Source organism: Coregonus lavaretus (genome assembly GCF_964263955.1).
Source record: "Coregonus lavaretus genome assembly, contig: HAP1_SCAFFOLD_69, whole genome shotgun sequence".
NCBI classification, from domain to species: domain Eukaryota; kingdom Metazoa; phylum Chordata; class Actinopteri; order Salmoniformes; family Salmonidae; genus Coregonus; species Coregonus lavaretus.
The window spans coordinates 1620428-1642929 of record NW_028158220.1 but is presented as its reverse complement, the minus strand read 5'-3'; the positions used below and the strand labels follow the sequence as shown (position 1 = coordinate 1642929).

Below are 22502 nucleotides of genomic sequence, written 5' to 3'. Positions count from 1 at the left end.
AAGTCATGGTTCAAATGGCCCCGCCCGTTTTTGGGGCGATTTCAGTCAAGTTGAAAATCGCCCAGAAGTCTCTCATAGCCTGTCATGTAAAATCTATTTTTTTCAAATTTCAAAGCTTTCAATACAATCTCTATGAGTGTCTGTGGGCTTACACTTACGCGCTTTCGTCATACGTGACGTAACCATGAACGTAGCTAAGAAAATGGCGGCTAGCAGCGTCTCTGTTGCGACCTGCACTGTGGTGTTATTTTATGTTTTTAATTTGTAGACTTAGTTTACAAACATTCTGCCAACCATGGATATCCAGTGGTTGGTTTTGGACTGATCTTGTTGATCGTGTACATACCCGCTATGAACGGACTAAATAATGAAAACGCTGCTGGCAGCTGAATCCCAATACAGCTGGGAGACTTGGCTGGATGACAGAGTCCCGGACAGAGAAGTGGAGCCGGCCACCTTCACCCTGGTCAGAGCGGACCGCGATCCTGGTAAGAGAGCGACTCTGTACCCCGACATTGAACTGCTTTCTGTGTCACTGCGACCTTACTATCTGCCCCGTGAGATCCCCCAATTGTTTGTTACCGTTGTGTACTGTTGATAATCACAAGTTTACTGGAGAACTGAGACCAAGTAGAGACTTTGGACAGGGTGGATATGGTATAATAAAGGCAGTTTATTCAGAGGTAAAGATATCTGGAATCGCGTGCACGGACTCATTCGTCAAACTCTTAGGGAGAAGAGAGCCCCGAAAACATTGTGTGCAGACATTTTATACAATAAATGATGTAGGTTGAATCTAGTAGTTCTGATCTTCTGATTGGTCCTGATGAGTTGGGCGAGGTCCACTCCACTGTTGCATTGGCTCTGAGTCGGGTTCTCTGTCTTCAAATGTTCAGCCTAAAGAGAGGGGATTTGTGTGTGTGTGTGTGTGTGTGTGTGTTTAACAGTGATGATGTGTGTGTGTGTGTGTGTGTGTTATCAGTGATGATGTGTGTGTGTGTGTGTGTCCTCAGAGCAAGAACTCGTGAGTTGGAAGAACTGAGAGACCTATGGCGTGGGTGTTGTAATAATAATAATATGCCATTTAGCAGACGCTTTTATCCAAAGCGACTTACAGTCATGCGTGCATACATTATTTTTTTTGTGTATGGGTGGTCCCGGGGATCGAACCCACTACCTTGGCGTTACAAGCGCCGTGCTCTACCAGCTGAGCTACAGAGGACCAGTTGTCCTTGGCCACCTGCTGACAAGGCTGACAAGATAGGACTCTTTTGTCCATTGTTATAGGATAGGAACAGCATTGATTGAAAACAAACGCCCAACACAAAATGGGTCATGCACAAGATTTTAGTCAGACCAAGCTATAACATTATATATTTACTACGACAGTACATTCAACCAAAAGCTAACATAACAAAGGCATCAGAGATTATTTATAATCTGTCACAGAAACTGGAATCCATCTCCCCAGATCAGTCAATAAATGCTTCTGGTATTGACTTATATGCTGCCCCTGTCTTCATGTTGTTGCTGGACATATCTTTTTTTAAATGTGTGTAGGTCACCTAAATCATCAGAAAAATTGCCCCTCCTGAGAATTTTTTCAGGAGCCGCCACTGCTAGCAGTGATTTATAGATGGCCTGGAGCCAGTGGGTTTGACGACGAACATGTAGTGAGGACCAGCCAACAAGAGCGTACAGGTCACAGTGGTGGGTAGTGTATGGGGCTTTGGAGACAAAACGGATGGCACTGTGATAGACTACATCCAATTTGCTGAGTAGAGTGTTGGAGGCTATTTTGTAAATGACATCGCCGAAGTCAAGGATCGGTAGGATAGTCAGTTTTACGAGGGCATGTTTGGCAGCATGAGTGAAGGAGGCTTTGTTGCGAAATAGGAAGCCGATTCTAGATTTAACTTTGGATTGGAGATTTTTTATGTGAGTCTGGAAGTTGAGTTTACAGTCTAACCAGACACCTAGGTATTTGTAGTTGTCCACATACTCTAGGTCAGACCCGTCGAGAGTGGTGATTCTAGTCGGGTGGGCGGGTGCCAGCAGCGTTCGATTGAAAAGCATGCATTTAGTTTTACTAGTGTTTAAGAGCAGTTGGAGGCTACTGAAGGATTGTTGTATGGCATTGAAGCTCGTTTGGAGGTTTGTTAACACAGTGTCCAATGAAGGGCCAGATGTATACAAAATGGTGTCGTCTGCGTAGAGGTGGATCTGAGAGTCACCAGCAGCAAGAGCGACATCATTGATATACACGGAGAAAAGTGTCGGCCCAATAATTGAACCCTGTGGCACCCCCATAGAGACTGCCATAGGTCCAGACAACAGGCCCTCCGATTTGACACACTGAACTCTATCTGAGAAGTAGTTGGTGAACCAGGCGAGGCAGTCATTTGAGAAACCAAGGCTATTTAGTCTGCCAATAAGAATGCGGTGGTTGACAGAGTCGAAAGCCTTGGCCAGGTCGATGAAGACGGCTGCACAGTACTGTCTATTATCAATCGCGGTTATAATATCGTTTAGGACCTTGAGCGTGGCTGAAGTGCACCCGTGACCAGCTCGGAAACCGGATTGCATAGCGGAGAAGGTACAGTGGTATTCGAAATGGTCGATTATCTGTTTGTTAACTTGGCTTTCGAATACTTTCGAAAGGCAGGGCAGGATGGATATAGGTCTGTAGCAATTTGGATCTAGAGTGTCACCCCCTTTGAAGAGGGGGATGACCGCGGCAGCTTTCCAATCTCTGGGGATCTCAGACGTTATGAAAGAGAGGTTGAACAGACTAGTAATAGGGGTAGCGACAATTTCGGCGGCTAGTTTTAGAAAGAAAGGGTCCAGATTGTCTAGCCCAGCTGATTTGTAGGGGTCCAGATTTTGCAGCGCTTTCAAAACATCAGCTGTCTGAATTTGTGTGAAGGAGAAGCGGGGGGGGGCATGGGCAAGTTGCAGCAGAGGGTGCAGAGTTGGTGGCCGGGTTAGTGGTAGCCAGATGGAAAGCATGGCCAGCTGTAGCAAAATGCTTGTTGAAATTCTCGATTATTGTAGATTTATCGGTGGTGATAGTGTTTCCTAGCCTCAGTGCAGTGGGCAGCTGGGAGGAAGTGCTCTTATTCTCCATGGACTTTACAGTGTCCCAAAACTTTTTGGAGTTAGTGCTACAGGATGCAAATTTCTGTTTGAAAAAGTTAGCCTTTGCTTTCCTGACTGCTTGTGTATATTGGTTCCTAACTTCCCTGAAAAGTTGCATATCGCGGGGGCTATTTGATGCTAATGCTGTACGCCACCGGATGTTTTTGTGCTGGTCAAGGGCAGTCAAGTCTGAGGAGAACCAGGGGCTATATCGGTTCTTAGTTCTGTATTTTTTGAATGGGGCATGTTTATTTAAGATTGAGAGGAAATTACTTTTAAGGAACAACCAGGCATCCTCTATTGACGGAATGAGATCTATATCCATCCAGGATACCTGGGCCAGGTCAATTAGGAAGGCCTCCTCGCTAAAGTGTTTTAGGGAGCGTTTGACAGTGATGAGGGGTGGTCGTTTGACCGCGGACCCGTTACGGACGCAGGCAATAAGGCAGTGATCACTGAGATCCTGGTTGAAGACAGCTGAGGTGTATTTAGAGGGTATGTTAGTCAGGATGATATCTATGAGGGTACCCATGTTTACGGATTTAGGGTTGTACCTGGTAGGTTCGTTGATAATTTGCGTGAGGTTGAGGGCATCTAGCTTGGATTGTAGGATGGCTGGGGTATTAAGCATATCCCAATTTAGGTCACCAAGCAGTACAAACTCTGAGGATAAATGGGGGGCAATCAATTCACATATGGTGTCCAGGGCACAGCTGGGGGCTGAGGGGGGTCTGTAGCAAGCGGCAACAGTGAGAGACTTATTTCTGGAAAGGTGGATTTTTAGAAGTAGAAGCTCAAACTGTTTGGGCACAGACCTGGATAGTATGATAGAGCTCTGCAGGCTATCTCTACAGTAGATTGCAACTCCACCCCCTTTGGCAGTTCTATCTAGACGGAAAATGTTATAGTTGGGGATGGAAATTTCAGAATTTTTGGTGGCCTTCCTGAGCCAGGATTCAGACACTGCTAGAACATCAGGGTTGGCAGAGTGTGCTAACGCAGTGAATAACTCAAACTTAGGAAGTAGACTTCTGATATTTATGTGCAAGAAACCAAGACTTTTGCGATTACAGAAGTCATCAAATGATAGCGCCTGGGGAGTAGGAGTGATACTGAGGGCTGCAGGGCCTGGGTTAGCCTCTACATCACCAGAGGAACAGAGGAGGACTAGAATAAGGATACGGTTAAAGGCTTTAAGAACTGGTCTTCTAGTGCGTTGGGTACATAGAATAAAGGGGGCAGATTTCCGGGTGTTATAGAAAAGATTCAGGGCATTATGTACAGACAAGGATATGGAAGGATATGAGTAAAGTGGAGGTAACCCTAAGCGTTGGGTAACAATGAAAGAGATAGCATCGCTAGAGTCATCAATTGAGTCGGTCTCCGCGTGTATAGGGGGAGGTGCAAATGAGCTATCTAAGGCAGGTTTAGCTAGGCTGGGGGGTCTACAGTGATATAGTACAATTAGAAATAACCGAAACAACAATAAACTAACCATGTTTGGGCTGAGGCTAAACATAAACAGGATGTAGTACCGTAAAAAGGAACAGTCCAGCAGATATCAGCTGTATAGCTGAGTTATCATAAGGTCCGGTGGTGAAGCACTAGTAAGAGGCCACGGCTAGCGTGTGCTAGCGGGCCAGGGCTATCAGATGGATGGAATCTTCGTGGTTAACGTCGTAACCACATCAGACGATTTCGTCGGCAGACCAGTCGTGTAGGATCGGCGGGGCTCCGTGTCAACACTAGGTGGTCCCGTCCGGTTGACAGATGATTAGCCAGACCACAGCGTCCGTTTTGTTGTAGCTGGCTGGTGGTAGCTAGCTGGTAGCGATGAATCCAGAGTTAAAGGTCCAGTGATTCAGTGATTCCGGCGGAAAAACTGATATGTTCTGGGTCGATAACGCGCTGTGCAGACTGGCCGAATATCCGGTGATCAATGTCCAGTGATTAAAATTAATCCCGCAGAAAAAAATCCAATGTCCTGGGTGAAACACCGCTAGCTGTGGCTAATAGCAAATAGCAAGTAGCTAGTTAGCTGGCTAGCTAGTTTCAACTGGAGATTCTAGATTCTAGATAAAGGTAAGTCAAGGTAAGTCAATAATAGAATCCGTTCCACATTGAGTGAGGTGGGTTGCAGGAAAGTATATCTTGTAGAAGGATGAAAAGTCTGATAGGGAAATATGTACGAAAAAAATAGGGTATTTACAGGCTATTTACAGACAGACGATAAAAACACAACTGCACTACTACGCCATCTTGGTTTCTACATATCTTGCATTACTCATCTCATATGTATATACTGTATTCTATACCATTCTACGGTATCTTAGTCACTTTAATAATGTTTACATATCTTGCATTACTCATCTCATATGTATATACTGTATTCTATACTATTCTACAGTATCTTAGTCACTTTAATAATGTTTACATATCTTGCATTACTCATCTCATATGTATATACTGTATTCTATACTATTCTACGGTATCTTAGTCACTTTAATAATGTTTACATATCTTGCATTACTCATCTCATATGTATATTGTCACGTTGCTGGGGATTGGTGTGGTGTAGAATCAGGCACAGGAAGCAGAGGATAAGTCCAACAAGACTTTACTAGAGCACACAAAAAATAAATCCAAACAGCCCGGAGGCAAAAGGACGCACACAGGCGTAAATAGCGAGCGCACACACAGGTGCGTAAATACTCTCCTAAACACAAGGAGGAAGCTATGAAAATAGCGTACCGACACGGGTAGCGCAACAACACGACACGAACAATTACACACAACACTAAACTAACAACAAGGAAACTAAATAGGGTGCTAAATGAGACATAACACAAAACAGGTGTGACTAACAGACAAAACCAATCAAACACGAAACATAGAGCGGTGGCAGCTAGAACTCCGGAGACGACGACCGGCGAAACCTGCCCGAACAAGGAGGAGGAGCCGCCTCGGCCGAAACCGTGACAGTACCCCCCCCTTGACGCGCGGATCCAGCCGCGCGCCGCCTCCGGCCTCGGGGACGACCAGGAGGACGCGGAGCAGGGCGCGTAGGATGACCACGATGGAATTCGGTCATCAGGGACGGATCCAGAATGTCCCTCCTCGGCACCCAGCACCGCTCCTCCGGACCGTACCCCTCCCACTCCACGAGATATTGGAGACCCCCCCATCCAGCGTCTCGAATCCAGGATGGTCCGAACAGTGTACGCCGGAGCCCCCTCGATGTCCAACGGGGGCGGAGGAGTCTCCTCAATCTCAAAGTCCTGGAGTGGACCAGCTACCACCGGCCTGAGGAGAGACACATGGAACGAGGGGTTAATATTCTTGTAATCAATAGGTAGTTCTAACCTGTAACACACCTCGTTCAATCTCCTCAGGACTTTAAAAGGCCCCACAAACCGCCGACCCAGCTTCCGGCAGGGCAGGCGGAGGGGCAGGTTTCTGGTTGAGAGCCAGACTCGATCTCCAGGTGCGTACACTGGCCCCTCACTGCGGTGTAGGTCGGCGCTCGTCTTCTGTCGACGTATGGCACGCTGCAGATGGACGTGTGCAGCGTTCCACGTCTCCTCCGAGTGCCGCACCCACTCATCCACAGCGGGGGCCTCGATCTGGCTCTCATGCCACGGTGCCAGAACCGGCTGGTACCCTAACACACACTGGAAAGGGGTTAGTCTCGTGGAGGAGTGGCGGAGAGAGTTCTGTGCCATCTCGGCACAGGGCACATATCTCGCCCACTCCTCCGGCCGGCCCTGACAATATGACCTCAGAAACCTACCCACATCCTGGTTGACTCTTTCGACCTGCCCATTACTCTCCGGGTGGTAACCCGAGGTAAGGCTCACCGAGACCCCCAAACGTTCCATAAATGCTCTCCAGACTCTGGAGGTAAACTGGGGGCCTCGATCGGACACTATATCCTCGGGCACCCCGTAATGCCGGAAGACGTGAGTAAATAGAGCCTCAGCGGTCTGTAGGGCAGTAGGAAGACCCGGCATGGGAAGGAGACGACAGGCCTTCGAGAACCGATCCACAACGACCAGGATGGTGGTATTCCCCTGTGAGGAGGGAAGATCGGTAACAAAATCCACCGAGAGGTGAGACCAGGGTCGTTGTGGAACGGGCAGGGGCTGTAATTTACCCCTGGGCAAGTGTCTGGGCGCCTTACACTGGGCACACACTGAGCAGGAGGAGACATAAACCCTCACATCCCTGGCTAACGTTGGCCACCAGTACTTCGTACTAAGGCAGTGCACTGTCCGGCCAATACCTGGATGTCCAGAGGAGGGGGACGTGTGAGCCCAATAAATCAGCCGATCCCGGACCTCGAGCGGGACGTACGCCCGACCCACCGGACACTGTGGAGGACTAGGGTCGGTGCGTAACGCCCGCTCGATCTCCGCATCAACCTCCCACACCACCGGTGCCACCAGACAAGACTCCGGTAGTATGGGAATGGACTCCACGCACCTCTCCTCCGTGTCATACCGACGGGACAGAGCATCTGCCTTCCCGTTCTGGGACCCAGGGATGTAAGTGATCTTGAACACAAACCTGGCGAGAAACATAGTCCATCGAGCCTGGCGAGGATTCAGTCTCCTAGCTGCCCGAATGTATTCCAGGTTACGATGGTCGGTCAGAATGAGGAAAGGGTGCTGAGCCCCCTCAAGCCAATGCCTCCACACCTTTAGGGCCTGTACTACGGCTAACAGCTCCCTGTCCCCTACGTCATAATTCCGCTCCGCCGGACTGAGCTTCTTAGAATAAAAGGCACAGGGGCGGAGCTTAGGTGGTGTACCGGATCGTTGAGAAAGAACTGCCCCGTTACCGGCCTCAGACGCGTCCACCTCAACTTGGAAGGGTAAAGTGGGATCCGGGTGCGCCAACACCGGAGCCGAGGTAAACAGGTCCTTCAGTCTCCCAAAGGCCCTGTCCGCCTCAGCCGACCACTGCAAGCGCACCGGACCCCACTTCAGAAGAGACGTTATGGGAGCTGCCACCTGTCCAAAACCCCGGATAAACCTCCGGTAGTAATTCGCAAAACCCAAGAACCGCTGCACCTCTTTAACCGTAGTTGGGGTTTGCCAATTACGCACGGCGGACACTCGGTCCACCTCCATTCTCACCCCTGACGCAGACAACTGGTAACCCAAAAAGGAAACTGACTCCTGAAAGAACAGACATTTCTCAGCTTTGACATACAGGTCATGCTCCAACAGTCTCCTCAATACCCTGCGCACCAGGGCTACATGCTCGGCCCGAGTAGAACTGTACACAAGAATATCATCTATGTACACCACTACTCCCTGCGCCTGCATGTCCCGGAAAATTTCATCTACAAACGATTGGAAGACTGATGGAGCATTCATTAACCCATATGGCATGACGAGATACTTGTAATGGCCGGAGGTAGTACTAAATGCTGTCTTCCACTCATCGCCCTCCCTAATGCGCACCAAGTTATATGCGCTCCTGAGGTCCAATTTTGTGAAGAACCGTGCCCCGTGTAATGACTCCGTCATGGTCCCAATCAGCGGGAGTGGATAACTATATTTCACAGTCACCTGATTGAGACCGCGGTAATCAATACACGGACGCAAACCTCCATCCTTTTTCTTCACAAAAAAGAAGCTCGAGGACGCGGGAGAAGTGGAGGACCGTATGTATCCCTGTCTCATAGACTCGGCAACGTAAGTTTCCATTGCCCTTTTCTCCTCCTGTGACAAAGGATACACATGGCTCCGCGGAAGCGCGGCTCCTGTCTGGAGGTCTATCGCACAATCCCCTTGTCTATGAGGTGGCAACCGTGCCGCTCTGGTCTTACTAAACACGAGTGCCAAATCCTCATACTCAGGAGGAATGTGCAGTGCTGGCATCTGGTTCGGACTCTCCACCGAGGTCGCCCCTACGGAAACACCCAGACATAACCCCTCACACTGAGCAGACCACCCTTTAAGAGCCTTCTCTCGCCACGAAATAGTAGGATCATGGGTCATCAACCAGGGAAGCCCCAGTACCACCGGATACGCAGGAGAGTCGATCAGATAGAGTTGAATCGTCTCCTCATGACCCCCCTGCGTCATCATCCTAAGTGGCGCTGTGACCTCCCCAATCAACCCAGATCCTAACGGACGACTATCTAAGGCATGTACAGGAAAGGGTTTTTCGACTGGAAGGAGGGGAATCCCTAACTTAACACAGAATTTCCGATCTACAAAATTCCCAGCTGCGCCTGAATCGACTAGCGCCTTATGCTGGGAACGAGGTGCAACCTGTGGGAAACAAACAGGTAATGTAATGTGTACGACAGAAAGCTCTGGGTAAGTAGGGCGCCTACTCACCTGGGAGGACTCCCCACTGTATGACCTGCCATCTCCCTTACCAGGGGACCCTCCCCAGCACCTAGCCGCGGTGTGCCCTCCGCGGCCACACCTGGTGCAGGAGACTGCCCCCCTCGGGCTCCTACCTCTTCTCCCTCTAGCGCCAGCACCTCCAAGCTCCATCGGACTCTGCTCGGAGGCGCTGGAGGGTGGAATGGGAGGCCCCCACCTGGGACGTCCGCAGGTCGCAAGCAGGGTGTCCAGTCGAATGGCCATGTCCACCAGCTGGTCAAATGTTAGTGTAGTGTCCCTGCATGCTAACTCCCTGCGGACGTCCTCCCGAAGGCTACACCTAAAGTGGTCTATGAGGGCCCTCTCATTCCACCCAGCATCAGCCGCTAGAGTCCGGAACTCCAGCGCAAACACTTGAGCGCTCCTCATCCCCTGTCGGAGGTGGAATAGACGTTCCCCCGCCGCTTTCCCCTCTGGTGGATGGTCGAAGACAGCACGGAAGCGGCGGGAGAACTCCGCATAGGTGACTGTGGCGGCGTCTATTCCCCTCCATTCGGCATTGGCCCACTCCAACGCCTTGCCGGTGAGACAGGAGATGAGGGCGGAAACGCTCTCGTATCCCGAGGGCGCCGGGTGTATGGTGGCAAGGTAGAGCTCCACTTGTAAGAGGAACCCCTGACACCCGGCAGCGGTGCCGTCGTACGCCCTCGGGAGCGAGAGCTGAATCCCACTGGGTTCCGGTCGATGGACGGGCTGGCTGTCCGGTGGTGATGGTGCGATAGGTGGGGCTGTGGGAACCCCGCTGGTTTCCCATCGACGAAGGGTGTCCATGACGCCCTCCAAGGCGTGCCCGATCCGGTTGATTCGGTGCTCTTGACCAAGGAGACGCTCCTCCATGATGTCCACGGGTGCTCCTGCTGATTCCATGTCGAGGTGTGTAATTCTGTCACGTTGCTGTGGATTGGTGTGGTGTAGAATCAGGCGCAGGAAGCAGAGGATAAGTCCAACAAGACTTTACTAGAGCACACAAAAAATAAATCCAAACAGCCCGGAGGCAAAAGGACGCACACAGGCGTAAATAGCGAGCGCACACACAGGTGCGTAAATACTCTCCTAAACACAAGGAGGAAGCTATGAAAATAGCATACCGACACGGGTAGCGCAACAACACGACACGAACAATTACACACAACACTAAACTAACAACAAGGAAACTAAATAGGGTGCTAAATGAGACATAACACAAAACAGGTGTGACTAACAGACAAAACCAATCAAACACGAAACATAGAGCGGTGGCAGCTAGAACTCCGGAGACGACGACCGGCGAAACCTGCCCGAACAAGGAGGAGGAGCCGCCTCGGCCGAAACCGTGACATATATACTGTATTCTATACTATTCTACTGTACCTTAGTCCATGCCGCTCTGTCATTGCTCGTCCATATATGTATTTATATATTCTTAATTCATTGCTTACTAGTTTTGTGTGTATTGGGTATATGTTGTGGAATGGTTAGATATGACTTGTTAGCTATTACTGCACTGTCGGAGCTAGAAGCACAAGCATTTCACTACACCCACAATAACATTACTGCACCGGTACCCCCCCTGTATATATAGCCTCCCTACTGTTATCACACGCTATAACATCTGCTAAACACATGTTGTTACCAATAACATTACTGTACCGGTACCCCCCTGTATATATATAGCCTCCCTACTGTTATCACCCGCTATAACATCTGCTAAACACATGTTGTTACCAATAACATTACTGCACCGGTACCCCCCTGTATATATAGCCTCCCTACTGTCCTTGGCGATGGGAAGCCCGGACCTGACACAGGCTTCAAACAGCCTCACCGCCCTGGATCCAGAGTTTCTGGTACCTTAATCCCTGGGGTCACCGCCCTGGATCCAGAGTTTTCTGGTACCTTCATCCCTGGGATCACCGCCCTGGATCCAGAGTTTGTGGTGCCTTCATCCCTGGGGTCACCGCCCTGGATCCAGAGTTTTCTGGTGACTTCATCCCTGGGGTCACCGCCCTGGATCCAGAGTTTGTGGTGCCCATCCATCTGTTGGGTTGGTAGGATGTGGAAAGACCCACCACATTGGTTAGTATTGACTGTAGTGGACACATCTGTTGGGTTGGTAAGATGTGGAAAGAAGTAGGTTTTACATTCATACTTATTACGAATCTGCACTAGTTTGAAAATACTATTATTATTTAATGAAAAAATATCACTTTTTGTCTGGAAATAAAATAAACGTTTCTCTCAACTGCGTTACCCACTCCAGTCAGCAGATGGCGATGTGCGTCTTTCAGGCGATGCTTCTAGTGTGACGTATAATCTAGTGGACGGGACGTTTCTTCAACAACGACGAGTCAGCCACCTCGAGAGTTTGCTAGCCAACATGGTCGAAACGTTCAAGCTGATCAGACTGTTTCAGTGTAAATTTGCCTCTGAATTTTAAACATACTAATGTCTTATAACTAGTTTCCGCATTTAATGTCATATTTACGTTTAGTCAGGTAACGGTAACTGGCTTCATAAATTAGCCTATCACTAGTCTAGTCGCTAACTTGCTAGCTAGCTAACATCGTCGACCATGAGCTCACTAAGCTACTCTCCTCCTGCTAAAGAAGAGGAGGTCTGCTGGACGGAGAAAGAAGCTCTAGTGAAAGAGGAGGAGGAAGAGGAGGATGTTACAATACAAAAACAAGTAGAGGGTGAAGCTGTTACCGTGAAAGAAGAAGAGAAAGACGTTACAGTGAAAGAAGAGGAAGACGCGTTCAGAGTGAAAGAGGAGGAGGATGTTACAGTGAAAGAAGAGGAAGACGCGTTCAGAGTGAAAGAGGAGGAGGATGTTACAGTGAAAGATGAGGAAGACGCGTTCAGAGTGAAAGAGGGGGAGGAAGAGGAGGTTGTCACAGTAACAAAAGAAGAGGAGGGTGGTGAGACTGTTACAGTGAAAGATGAAGAGAATAAAGACAAGGCTTTTTTTGGAGTGAAGGAGGGAGAGGTAACTGTCACGTTGAAGGAGGAGGAGGAAGAAGAAGAGGAGGAGGAGGGGGAAGAAGAGGAAGAGGAGGAGGAGGGGGAAGAAGAGGAGGAGGGGGAGGAGACGGAAGATCTGATTAACAACAGTAAGTAACGTTACTGTCTTGGAAGGAGCAGTTGTTGAACGGATGCGTGTTTTTTTTTAAATGATGTTCTGAGCTTAAATATGTCGTTTTTTTAATGTAGGAATTGATAAAGCTACTCTGTAAGATGTGTATACCATTAACAAGCTGGCCAACAACAAAACGTTATTTGCACAACTTAAATGTCTCATAGACTTGCCCTCATCAATACTGCAATCCCATTGTACTACTCTGGAGGGGGATTCCTAGTCCAATATTGACTGCGGTCAAGTGATGCGACACTCGCAAAACGCGGTCAAGCCATCTGCTCTTCAGTTTCTTCCTGAATTTGCGTGCGTGAATACACTTTACAGAAATTGCGTTTTTCCGGTAGGGAAATTGAGTTGGATGGACTCTAATTCACAGAAAAAGTCGAGACGATAGCTACAAATCATTCCAAACAAACCGTTTGAAACAGAATTGATTCAATCTTCCATAATAAAAAATGATACCGGCAGGTAGCTTTGTGGCCGTACCCGCCAAGAATTGGACTGCAAATACATCCTAACAATATCCGAACCACATTAGGAAAATATTCTGAACAACTGCTAATTCCGAACACATTTCGAACCATTCTGAACAATTCCGAACACATTTCGAACCATTCTGAACAATTCCGAACACATTTCGAACCATTCTGAACAATTCCGAACACATTTCGAACCATTCTGAACAATTCCGAACACATTTCGAACCATTCTGAACAGAGGTGGGTCTAGGGGTCACGTGACCCTTTTGCCCCATTTTGACGTGACGTAAAACTGCAGAAGACTACAAATCAGCGCGCTGAGTGAAAGAGCCAGTACTGCACAGAACTTTTTTTAAGACGTACAAAAGAAAAGAACAACAGAAAAATAGGTATGTAAATGCAAATTATATGTATAAGCGACATGTATTTCTGAATTATGTTGATTGACCGATGTAGACTAACTGTCTCGATAAACGTATTCTTATTGTCTGTAACTTATCCGCTGAACGTAGTGGTACAGTACGCGTACAGTAGACAGTAGATACATCAATGCTAAATTGAGTAGTTACTTGGTCTTTGTCAGCGTAACAAAAAAAATAATATCGATATGTACAGGCAAATTATTCCATGGACGTACGATTTGAATGTACATGTTTTTATGTCGGTCCTGGTATTTAAATTGTCGATGTAGACTCGCTGCCCCCCATAGTACAGTCCCCTCTGTGAGATGCAACTTTTCCGCTGACTTTAATTTGACCTCAGAAGTACAAAATATGACTACATTGATGATACTTTGACCAGGTTGTTAAGATAACAAAATTAAGTTGACGTGTTGGAGTACAAGCATATTATTCTATGGAAGTATTAATTTTATAAAATGGTATGGACCTGGTATTACTGTACCATAGCCAGAGCAAACTATCACGACTGTACATCTATGCTAAATTGATTGAGAATGTAATCACAACAGAGAACTTGGTCGTTTAGTCTAACTTAGCTCATGTTTGCAGATATGACCAAGACGGGGAAGCCAGACTCATACTGGAGAGACATCTGCCAAAAGTATGCCCAGGGCAGCTACCAGTTTTCCACAGGCAAAAGGCCCGGTGGTAAGAAATGGAAAAGAGCCCTGGAGTGTATAGATGCTTGCCCGCTGCAGAGCAAGAGTAAGGTGGATCTGTTCGGGAGACACCTAAAATGCTCTTGTGGGTTCCATAAGGTAGGTTATATGATGATTTATTTCATTTAAGTGATGATAAGTTGCTGTAGCATGAAGTCGATTATTTGATGGATCATACCCTATGTGCACAAATTTGGAGAAAACTAACAGTGTAGGATCATTGGTGAAATTATTTATTACAAGTAGCATGAGCCTCTTTTGTACTTGAAATCCTGCCTCCCCCCTTCAGTCAGATGCATCAGAGGCAGGTGGAGGCTCCTATGAGGCAGGTGGAGGCTCCTATGAGGCAGGTGGAGGCTCCAGGCAGGCAAGAGAAGGCTCCTATGAGGCAGGTGGAGGCTCAAGGCAGGCAGGCGGAGGCTCCTATGAGGCAGGTGGAGGCTCAAGGCAGGCAGGCGGAGGCACCAGTGCAGACAGAACAGTAAAGTGCTGTCAGTGCAATCAGGTTGTGAAGGCAGAAAAATTCTCCATGCACCTTTCTGACCGCCATGTAGAGGAGACATGTGACACCTGTGGGGCCAAGGTCCAAGGTTCTGTTGGCCTGTTGGAGCATATAGAACAGTTCCATTATTTATCCTGGTTGGCTCAACCTCCATCGCCAACTTCAACAGGTAGCTCCACCACACCATCCCCACGGCCAACACCATCTCCGCGGCTAACGGCCACACCATCTCCGCGGCCCACACCAACTCCGCGGCCCACACCATCTCCAGGGCCCACACCATCTCCGCGGCCCACACCATCTCCACGGCTAACGGCCACACCATCTCTACAGCCCACACCATCTCCGCCGACAACTACATCTCTGCTCCCTCCTCCAACAGGTTGCTCCAGCACGCCACGCCACACTCCTCAAACTCCACTTAGGCCAGCTTCCATTGATTGGGAAGCTTTTCTCCCCAATCAATTCAAAAAGGTTATACAGCCAGCAGATCGGGTGTGGATTGCCAAGGTCCTCTATGAGCCTACAGGTCAGCTGAGGCAGAAAATGGAGGCGTGCTGGTTTCATCCACCACTGCAGCACAAACCGTCTCCTCCCGAGCCCGGGTGGCACTTCCGGCAGAGGATGTTCCTCTGGGCACCAATGAGGATGTGGGGGATTCCTCTGAAATGCACGCGGTGTGACCGGAAAATGCACCACTCAGGGATCTACCCGAAGGTGAGGGAGGTGATAGATGTGGATACCCGCTACTACCTTGTGGGAGGGGACTATCCACGTTGCAGCAAGTGTATGCTGCCGGTCTGCCCATGGAGCCAGGAAATCCTTGCTCAACTGGATGTGGCACATAGGAGCCTGTTTCCCGCTGTCCTCACTACACAGCTAGCCCTGGATAGGAAGTGTATGACTTTCCTGAAGCCAAGGACCAGTGGGAACAGTTCCTCCTACCTCCAGTCTGCAGTAGAGGAAGCACACAGCGAGGAGTGGGCACGTCAGACCATCCGCTACCTGTCTGACTGTGAGCTTCATTTGAAGATGGCTACCTTCGTCTCTTCTGCAGCTGTCCATCTTCCTCCTCCACCCTTCAGGCCCCTTCCACTTGCCCAGTGGTTTGAGACGGTCCACTCCAACGACATCCTCAGCCACCTGGAAGAGATGAAGGGGGTGATCACCTCTACCTATGGTAGAATTCTGAAGATGGACTCTACAAAGAAGGTGAGGGTTTTAGCATTAATTTTATTTACTCTGATGTTAACCAATTGGAATGGATATAAATAGTTTACTTTATCATCCTAATGATGAAATAGTATTAATTTTAGTAAGTTTGTACAGTTTTTTTTAGAACGTTCTGTTTTTGTTTGTTTTTCAGATCACCAAGAAGCTGGCTGGCAGTATAGGGGACACCGCTGCATGGATGTCCAACATCGGCAACGAGCTTGGCCAGGTTCTGAACAGTGTTCTGACGACAGGTGAAGGTGCAGGGCTGGAAGAGTTGTGCCAGGGCATCGTCACACGTTATGAGAATGCTGGACAAGCTGAGCCTGAGGCTATCTATGTTGACCGGGACTGCTGCAGCCAGTCAGGTGGGATGCTGAAATTGTTACTTTATGAAATATACATTGCAGATTACAGTATGTAATTAACTAAAGTTAATTATGATGTTAAAAAAAGAGAAAAATGGTGATAGTAATCTATAAACTAACAATGTAATGTAATTGCCCAAAAAATAGATGATCACGTCTGTAATAATCAATGTTTGTCTTTCACAGGTGTGTCGTCAGTGCTGAGACTCTTTCGACCATGGAAGTTTGTCGTCCGTTTAGACGTCTTCCACTTCATGCGAAGGTTTAACTGCGGCCTCACTACTGAGCACCACCCTCTCTACGGTACCTTTTGCTCCAAACTTTCCGCCTGTATCTTTGAGTGGGATCAGGAGGATGTGCAACGGCTTAAGGAGGCCAAGAAAGGGGAGTGGAAGAGCAGCCATGGCGGAAATGCTCCCACTGAGGCACTGCTCTTGGCCAGTATCAGCACTGGTGAAATGGCAAAGCACTGCAGGCGGAGGACCCGTGCAGTGGAGGAAATCCGGGTCATGATTTCGGGGCTGCTCGAATCGATGTGGGAGCTGACTGACACCACGGGGCTGCGTCTAGTGAACCCTGACAGCATGCACCATGTGTGGGAGGTGCAGCAGAAGCACCTGGAGTGCATCCAGGACCCTGCAGGGGTGGAGTTGTACACAAAGACAGGGACACTGCAGAAGGGTGGCAAAGTCCTTGACGTCCTCAGGTGTGGGAGGGGGTCCTCCTCCCTCGAGAGTTTTCACCGCCACCAGTGTGCTTTTGTTCCAGGTAAATTCAAAATGTTAACTTGCCGTATGCTGATCTTAAAAAAAAGTCTGTGTTATGACATAGTATGCACTTGAATTATTCAAATAACAATGTAATTGTCACTTTGTATTTAATAGGTGTTAATATGTATTGACTTCATAATAATGGTTGACCTAACCTGAGTATTTTGTTTCTTAGGCTTTCGATGCAATGCATTGCACACACAAATGTACATGCTGGAGGGGGTATCGAGGTGGAACATGAACCGGGCAAAGGAAGCTGTAGCTGTGGTGGGGGCATCAACCCTGAGGACATTTGATGTTCGCTTGATGTCTCACCTAAACAGCATGAGCCAGCGGGTCCTTGGTTGTTCTCTGGTTCCAGAATTCACCCCACCTGGAAAACCTACTGGTGAGATAGCTCTCAGATCAGCACTGAGCATTTGAGTATTACTTCCTCTCCCACTTTTCTTTTCTCTGCCACCTCCACCCCTCCTCAGAGGACGTGGGAGTGAAGATCGGGCTCTACATGTAGGAGATGTGTCTGTGTCTGTGTTTGTGTCCTTTCCTCTTCTTTAACTATGTGTTTAAACACTATGTGTTACAGGCGAGCGCATTGCTGTGGAGTACCTGTTGGCCCAGTCCAATAGAGGCGACCTGCTGGTTCCACAGCAGCTGCCAGAGATCCCCACAGAGGAGCTCGAGGACGACGGGGGTGAACCTGACGTCACGGTGTGCCAGGTAGCTGACCTTAGGGTAGGTGATCCTGATCCTCCAATATGTGCCGTGGAGGCCCAGGTGACACTGGAGGGTGACAGTGGACCCAGATCCCTGGATGAGGACATCATTGTGGAGGAAGACGACACACAAGACAGCACATCAGACCAGGTAATGTAACACCTTTCTCAAAAACAAGATATGTAACAAGTTCGCTAATGATATGCCACAAGTATCATACGTTTGTCAAGTAAAACGTCAAGTATTACGTTTTATGGAGAGAGAAAAAAGGTCAACATTGCTCAAATAGTTCAAAGAAATTTACACATTTATTTACATGTGTTTTTTTCATGATTTTCACTTTTCAGAATAGCCGATGTGATTCCAGAGGTGTCTTGGGCTGGGATGCGGTTGATGACCTGGCAGCCTACCTGGTTGGCCTGAACCGAACCATCACTGCCTTGTCATCAAAAGAGGAGGCTGACATAGTCCATCTTTACATGGCTCTCCCTGCTATGGACAAGGAACCTTTGAGGTTCGGCCAGAAAGCGAGGAAGAAGACCGTGGCAGGACCTTGGAGAGCGCCCAGGAAGCCGAGTGGCTCTGCTCCTGGACAGCAGGCGGCAGAGAGGTGATTTGACACAATTCTTAATCATTTTGGTTCATTACAAATCATTGAATCAGAAGGCTGTACTGCGTCAAACCAGGATTGAAAAAAATATTTTGTGATTATATTAGTTTGTGGGGGGTAAATTGGGCTGTTCACAGGTGACAGGTTGTTGCTATTATTATTATTTTTTGTTTACAGCCTTGTTTAAAGTCCGGACCATATCATCCTTCTTTCCCACAGACTGTTCATGACTCACGGGCAGGCAGCCCAGGACCCCGAAGTCCACAGGGTCAGCGAATGTGTTTGCCTGAGACTTTTAAAAGAGTTTCAGCAAGCACCAAACAGGCCCAAGGACACAAGGAGTAGAACTCTGCCCATCCCACAGTCCATTGTGGTGGCCTACAGCCATCTTAAACAGCTGCTGGAGGACAGCAGGGTTGTTCTGGAGAAGACCAACGTGGTTCTGATACCAGTAAACAACACAACAATCTCTTCTTGGTGAGTCTTGTTTTTTACGTGTGCACCTTTCCTATACAATGACATTATATTATTATATTATTAAACTGCAAGAAAAACCTTCAACTGCTTGCTTGTTAGAAAATACTAAACATAGGAGGATAGGCTACTATGTATAAAAGAACTAACTGAAGCTACTGTATGCATTTTTGTCTTTTAGGCTGCTTAGGAGGGATAAGAGGAAGGACAGGGACATGCTGCTGCAGGGCACCATACTCCCCAAACGGTTTGAACTGGCCAAGGACTCACTCCCTGAAGCCCAGACTCTTCCGGCTGCTCCTGTGCAGCATGGGCATGAGGCTATGGTGTTTGAGGAGCCAGAGAACCGGGAGGGTGAGGCAGTGATACGCCCTCGGCACAGTGTTCGTTCTGCCTTGGCACAGCACTACCAGCCTGGGTCATACGTATGGCCTGGTTCTGCTGGCTCAGCCTCGTATGAGCATGGTAACCTGCCACCACCCCCATCTCCTGCCTGGGCCTCGTACCAGCAGGGTCACCTGCCACCACCACCACCCCCATCTCCTGCCTGGGCCTCGTACCAGCAGGGTCACCTGCCACCACCACCATCTCCTGCCTGGGACTCGTACCAGCAGGATTACATGCCACCACCACCATCTCCTGCCTGGCCCTCGTACCAGCAGGATTACCTGCCACCACCACCATCTCCTGCCTGGCCTTCGTACCAGCAGGATTACCTGCCACCACCACCATCTCCTGCCTGGCCTTCGTACCAGCCACCTCCCCCCTTCCAGCCACCTCTCCCCTTCCAGCCACCTCCCCCCTTCCAGCCACCTCCCCCCTTCCAGCCACCTGCTGACCATCCACTGTACCTGGCCCCTCCACCACCTGGCACCTCTGTTCAGCCAAGGCAACGTACGTGGAGACAGAAAAAAGCTGCCCAGGAGAACGAGGAGCTGATGGCTAGGGGTGAACCTCCACGCAAGAAGTTCAGGGATACCTACCAGTACATTTGCAAGCAGTGTGGGCAGGGGAAAAACAAAAGTAGGGGTCACACCCAGCTGAAGGGGCGGTGGTACTGTCCAGCCTCAGGACTCACCCTGGCAGAGTGGAAGGACCAGTTGACCAGTGGGAAATAAAGGAAAATGTATGAATAAATAAATACTGTATATAATAGTTATGTGTAAATAGTTAAGTATTGTATATAGTTAAGTTTTTCATTTCTGTGTTCTAAAAAATTCAATAAAAAAAAAATAGATGTATATATTTGTTAAATATATACTTTCAGGTTTAATAAAGTGACCAAAGTTTGTCAAATTGTATAATAATGTGTAGATAGTAAAGTATTGTATATAGTTATGTTTTTCATTTCTGTGTTTGTGCATTGCATGGTGTTCTAAAAAAGAAAAACAACAAAAAAATAAAGATGTATATATTTGCTAAATATATACTTTCAGGTTTAATAAACTGACCAAAGTTTCTCAAATTTTGACTTCTGGATTGTTTTTCTCCTATACCTCCTATACTTTATTCCTAGAACTCTTGCAAAGTAACTAAGTAGGCTACCAGTGCTGTTATTAAATATCAGCACTCCTGGAAAGCCCTCTGCCAATGAAAATACATACTTTCTTGCTTTGATCTTCCTGACCTCTTTTCTCACCAGTGTTTGATGTTGTAGGGGGTGTTGAGAGGGGGTGGAGCTGAGGGTAAGAGGTGAGATGAAAGGGATGGGGCAGGAGAAGCCAAAGCGGTGGGGGTCTGTGACCTGAGTGCTGTGGAGATGGGGGTAGGGCAGTGTTCTGGGGGTGCACCTGAGGTGTGCAGCAGCCGGGGTAGGGGCTGATCAAACCTGTTGAAGAACAAGTTCAGGTTGTTCACCCACTTCTGGTCCCCCGCAGTCTGGGACAGTTGCTAAATATATATATATATATCTGGGACAACTAACCCCCTAATCAGGATGAATGACACATAGCACTTTAATTACATCAAAATCAGATTTATTGGCCAAGTATGTTAACACACACACAATGATTTTGGTTCTGGCTGCTTTTAAACAATACATGCAATATTCACACAACTCACTTAATACAAGCAATATACACGTTATACGAAAGAAAAATTATGTTAATGCATGGTATTGGTGCATGCTGCCACGGTGCACAGCGTCGTCGGATCGAATCCTGCAGGAGACAAAGTGTCAATGTTGTCGATAAAAGTGATAAAAATAAGCGCACATGCGTGTGAAAATAACTTTAAAGGCGTTGTGAGTGGAGAAAAAAACATGACAAATTGTTTGTTTTTCTCCTTTTCTCTTTCCGTTTTTTCTCTTTCCCCCCCTCCCCCCCCCTCTTTTTCCTTCTCCCCCCCCCCTAGCAGTCCCTTTTGCCCCATTTTTGGCCGTACCCGCCAAGAATTGGACTGCAAATACATCCTAACAATATCCGAACCACATTAGGAAAATATTCTGAACAACTGCTAATTCCGAACACATTTCGAACCATTCTGAACAATTCCGAACACATTTCGAACCATTCTGAACAATTCCGAACACATTTCGAACCATTCTGAACAATTCCGAACACATTTCGAACCATTCTGAACAATTCCGAACACATTTCGAACCATTCTGAACAGAGGTGGGTCTAGGGGTCACGTGACCCTTTTGCCCCATTTTGACGTGACGTAAAACTGCAGAAGACTACAAATCAGCGCGCTGAGTGAAAGAGCCAGTACTGCACAGAACTTTTTTTAAGACGTACAAAAGAAAAGAACAACAGAAAAATAGGTATGTAAATGCAAATTATATGTATAAGCGACATGTATTTCTGAATTATGTTGATTGACCGATGTAGACTAACTGTCTCGATAAACGTATTCTTATTGTCTGTAACTTATCCGCTGAACGTAGTGGTACAGTACGCGTACAGTAGACAGTAGATACATCAATGCTAAATTGAGTAGTTACTTGGTCTTTGTCAGCGTAACAAAAAAAATAATATCGATATGTACAGGCAAATTATTCCATGGACGTACGATTTGAATGTACATGTTTTTATGTCGGTCCTGGTATTTAAATTGTCGATGTAGACTCGCTGCCCCCCATAGTACAGTCCCCTCTGTGAGATGCAACTTTTCCGCTGACTTTAATTTGACCTCAGAAGTACAAAATATGACTACATTGATGATACTTTGACCAGGTTGTTAAGATAACAAAATTAAGTTGACGTGTTGGAGTACAAGCATATTATTCTATGGAAGTATTAATTTTATAAAATGGTATGGACCTGGTATTACTGTACCATAGCCAGAGCAAACTATCACGACTGTACATCTATGCTAAATTGATTGAGAATGTAATCACAACAGAGAACTTGGTCGTTTAGTCTAACTTAGCTCATGTTTGCAGATATGACCAAGACGGGGAAGCCAGACTCATACTGGAGAGACATCTGCCAAAAGTATGCCCAGGGCAGCTACCAGTTTTCCACAGGCAAAAGGCCCGGTGGTAAGAAATGGAAAAGAGCCCTGGAGTGTATAGATGCTTGCCCGCTGCAGAGCAAGAGTAAGGTGGATCTGTTCGGGAGACACCTAAAATGCTCTTGTGGGTTCCATAAGGT

At 47.8% G+C, this 22502-nt stretch overlaps 2 protein-coding genes across 2 annotated transcripts in view; both read left to right on the top strand.

The window, feature by feature from the left end:
* Positions 1-22502, top strand: part of LOC311124275 (uncharacterized protein) — a gene marked incomplete at its 5' end in the record, with an annotated part of 339652 nt that overhangs the window by 215473 nt on the left and 101677 nt on the right. The gene's annotated exons all lie outside the window — the stretch shown is intronic.
* On the top strand, positions 14802-20290 carry LOC311124292 (uncharacterized protein). Its single transcript, XM_084198460.1, has 8 exons — positions 14802-15970; positions 16125-16338; positions 16525-17106; positions 17284-17496; positions 17692-17972; positions 18170-18432; positions 18652-18909; positions 19088-20290. The coding sequence occupies exons 1-8, from the start codon at positions 15305-15307 to the stop codon at positions 20022-20024; spliced, it is 3414 nt and encodes a 1137-aa protein (XP_084054586.1). The 5' UTR covers positions 14802-15304; the 3' UTR covers positions 20025-20290.

Bases quoted from the DNA above. Each gene is read 5' to 3' on its own strand.
- LOC311124292 (XM_084198460.1), top strand. From the start codon at position 15,305: ATGGAGGCGTGCTGGTTTCATCCACCACTGCAGCACAAACCGTCTCCT. The intron at 16,339-16,524 runs GTGGGATGCTGA...TGTCTTTCACAG, and splicing joins GGACTGCTGCAGCCAGTCAG to GTGTGTCGTCAGTGCTGAGA. The intron at 17,107-17,283 runs GTAAATTCAAAA...TTTGTTTCTTAG, and splicing joins CCAGTGTGCTTTTGTTCCAG to GCTTTCGATGCAATGCATTG.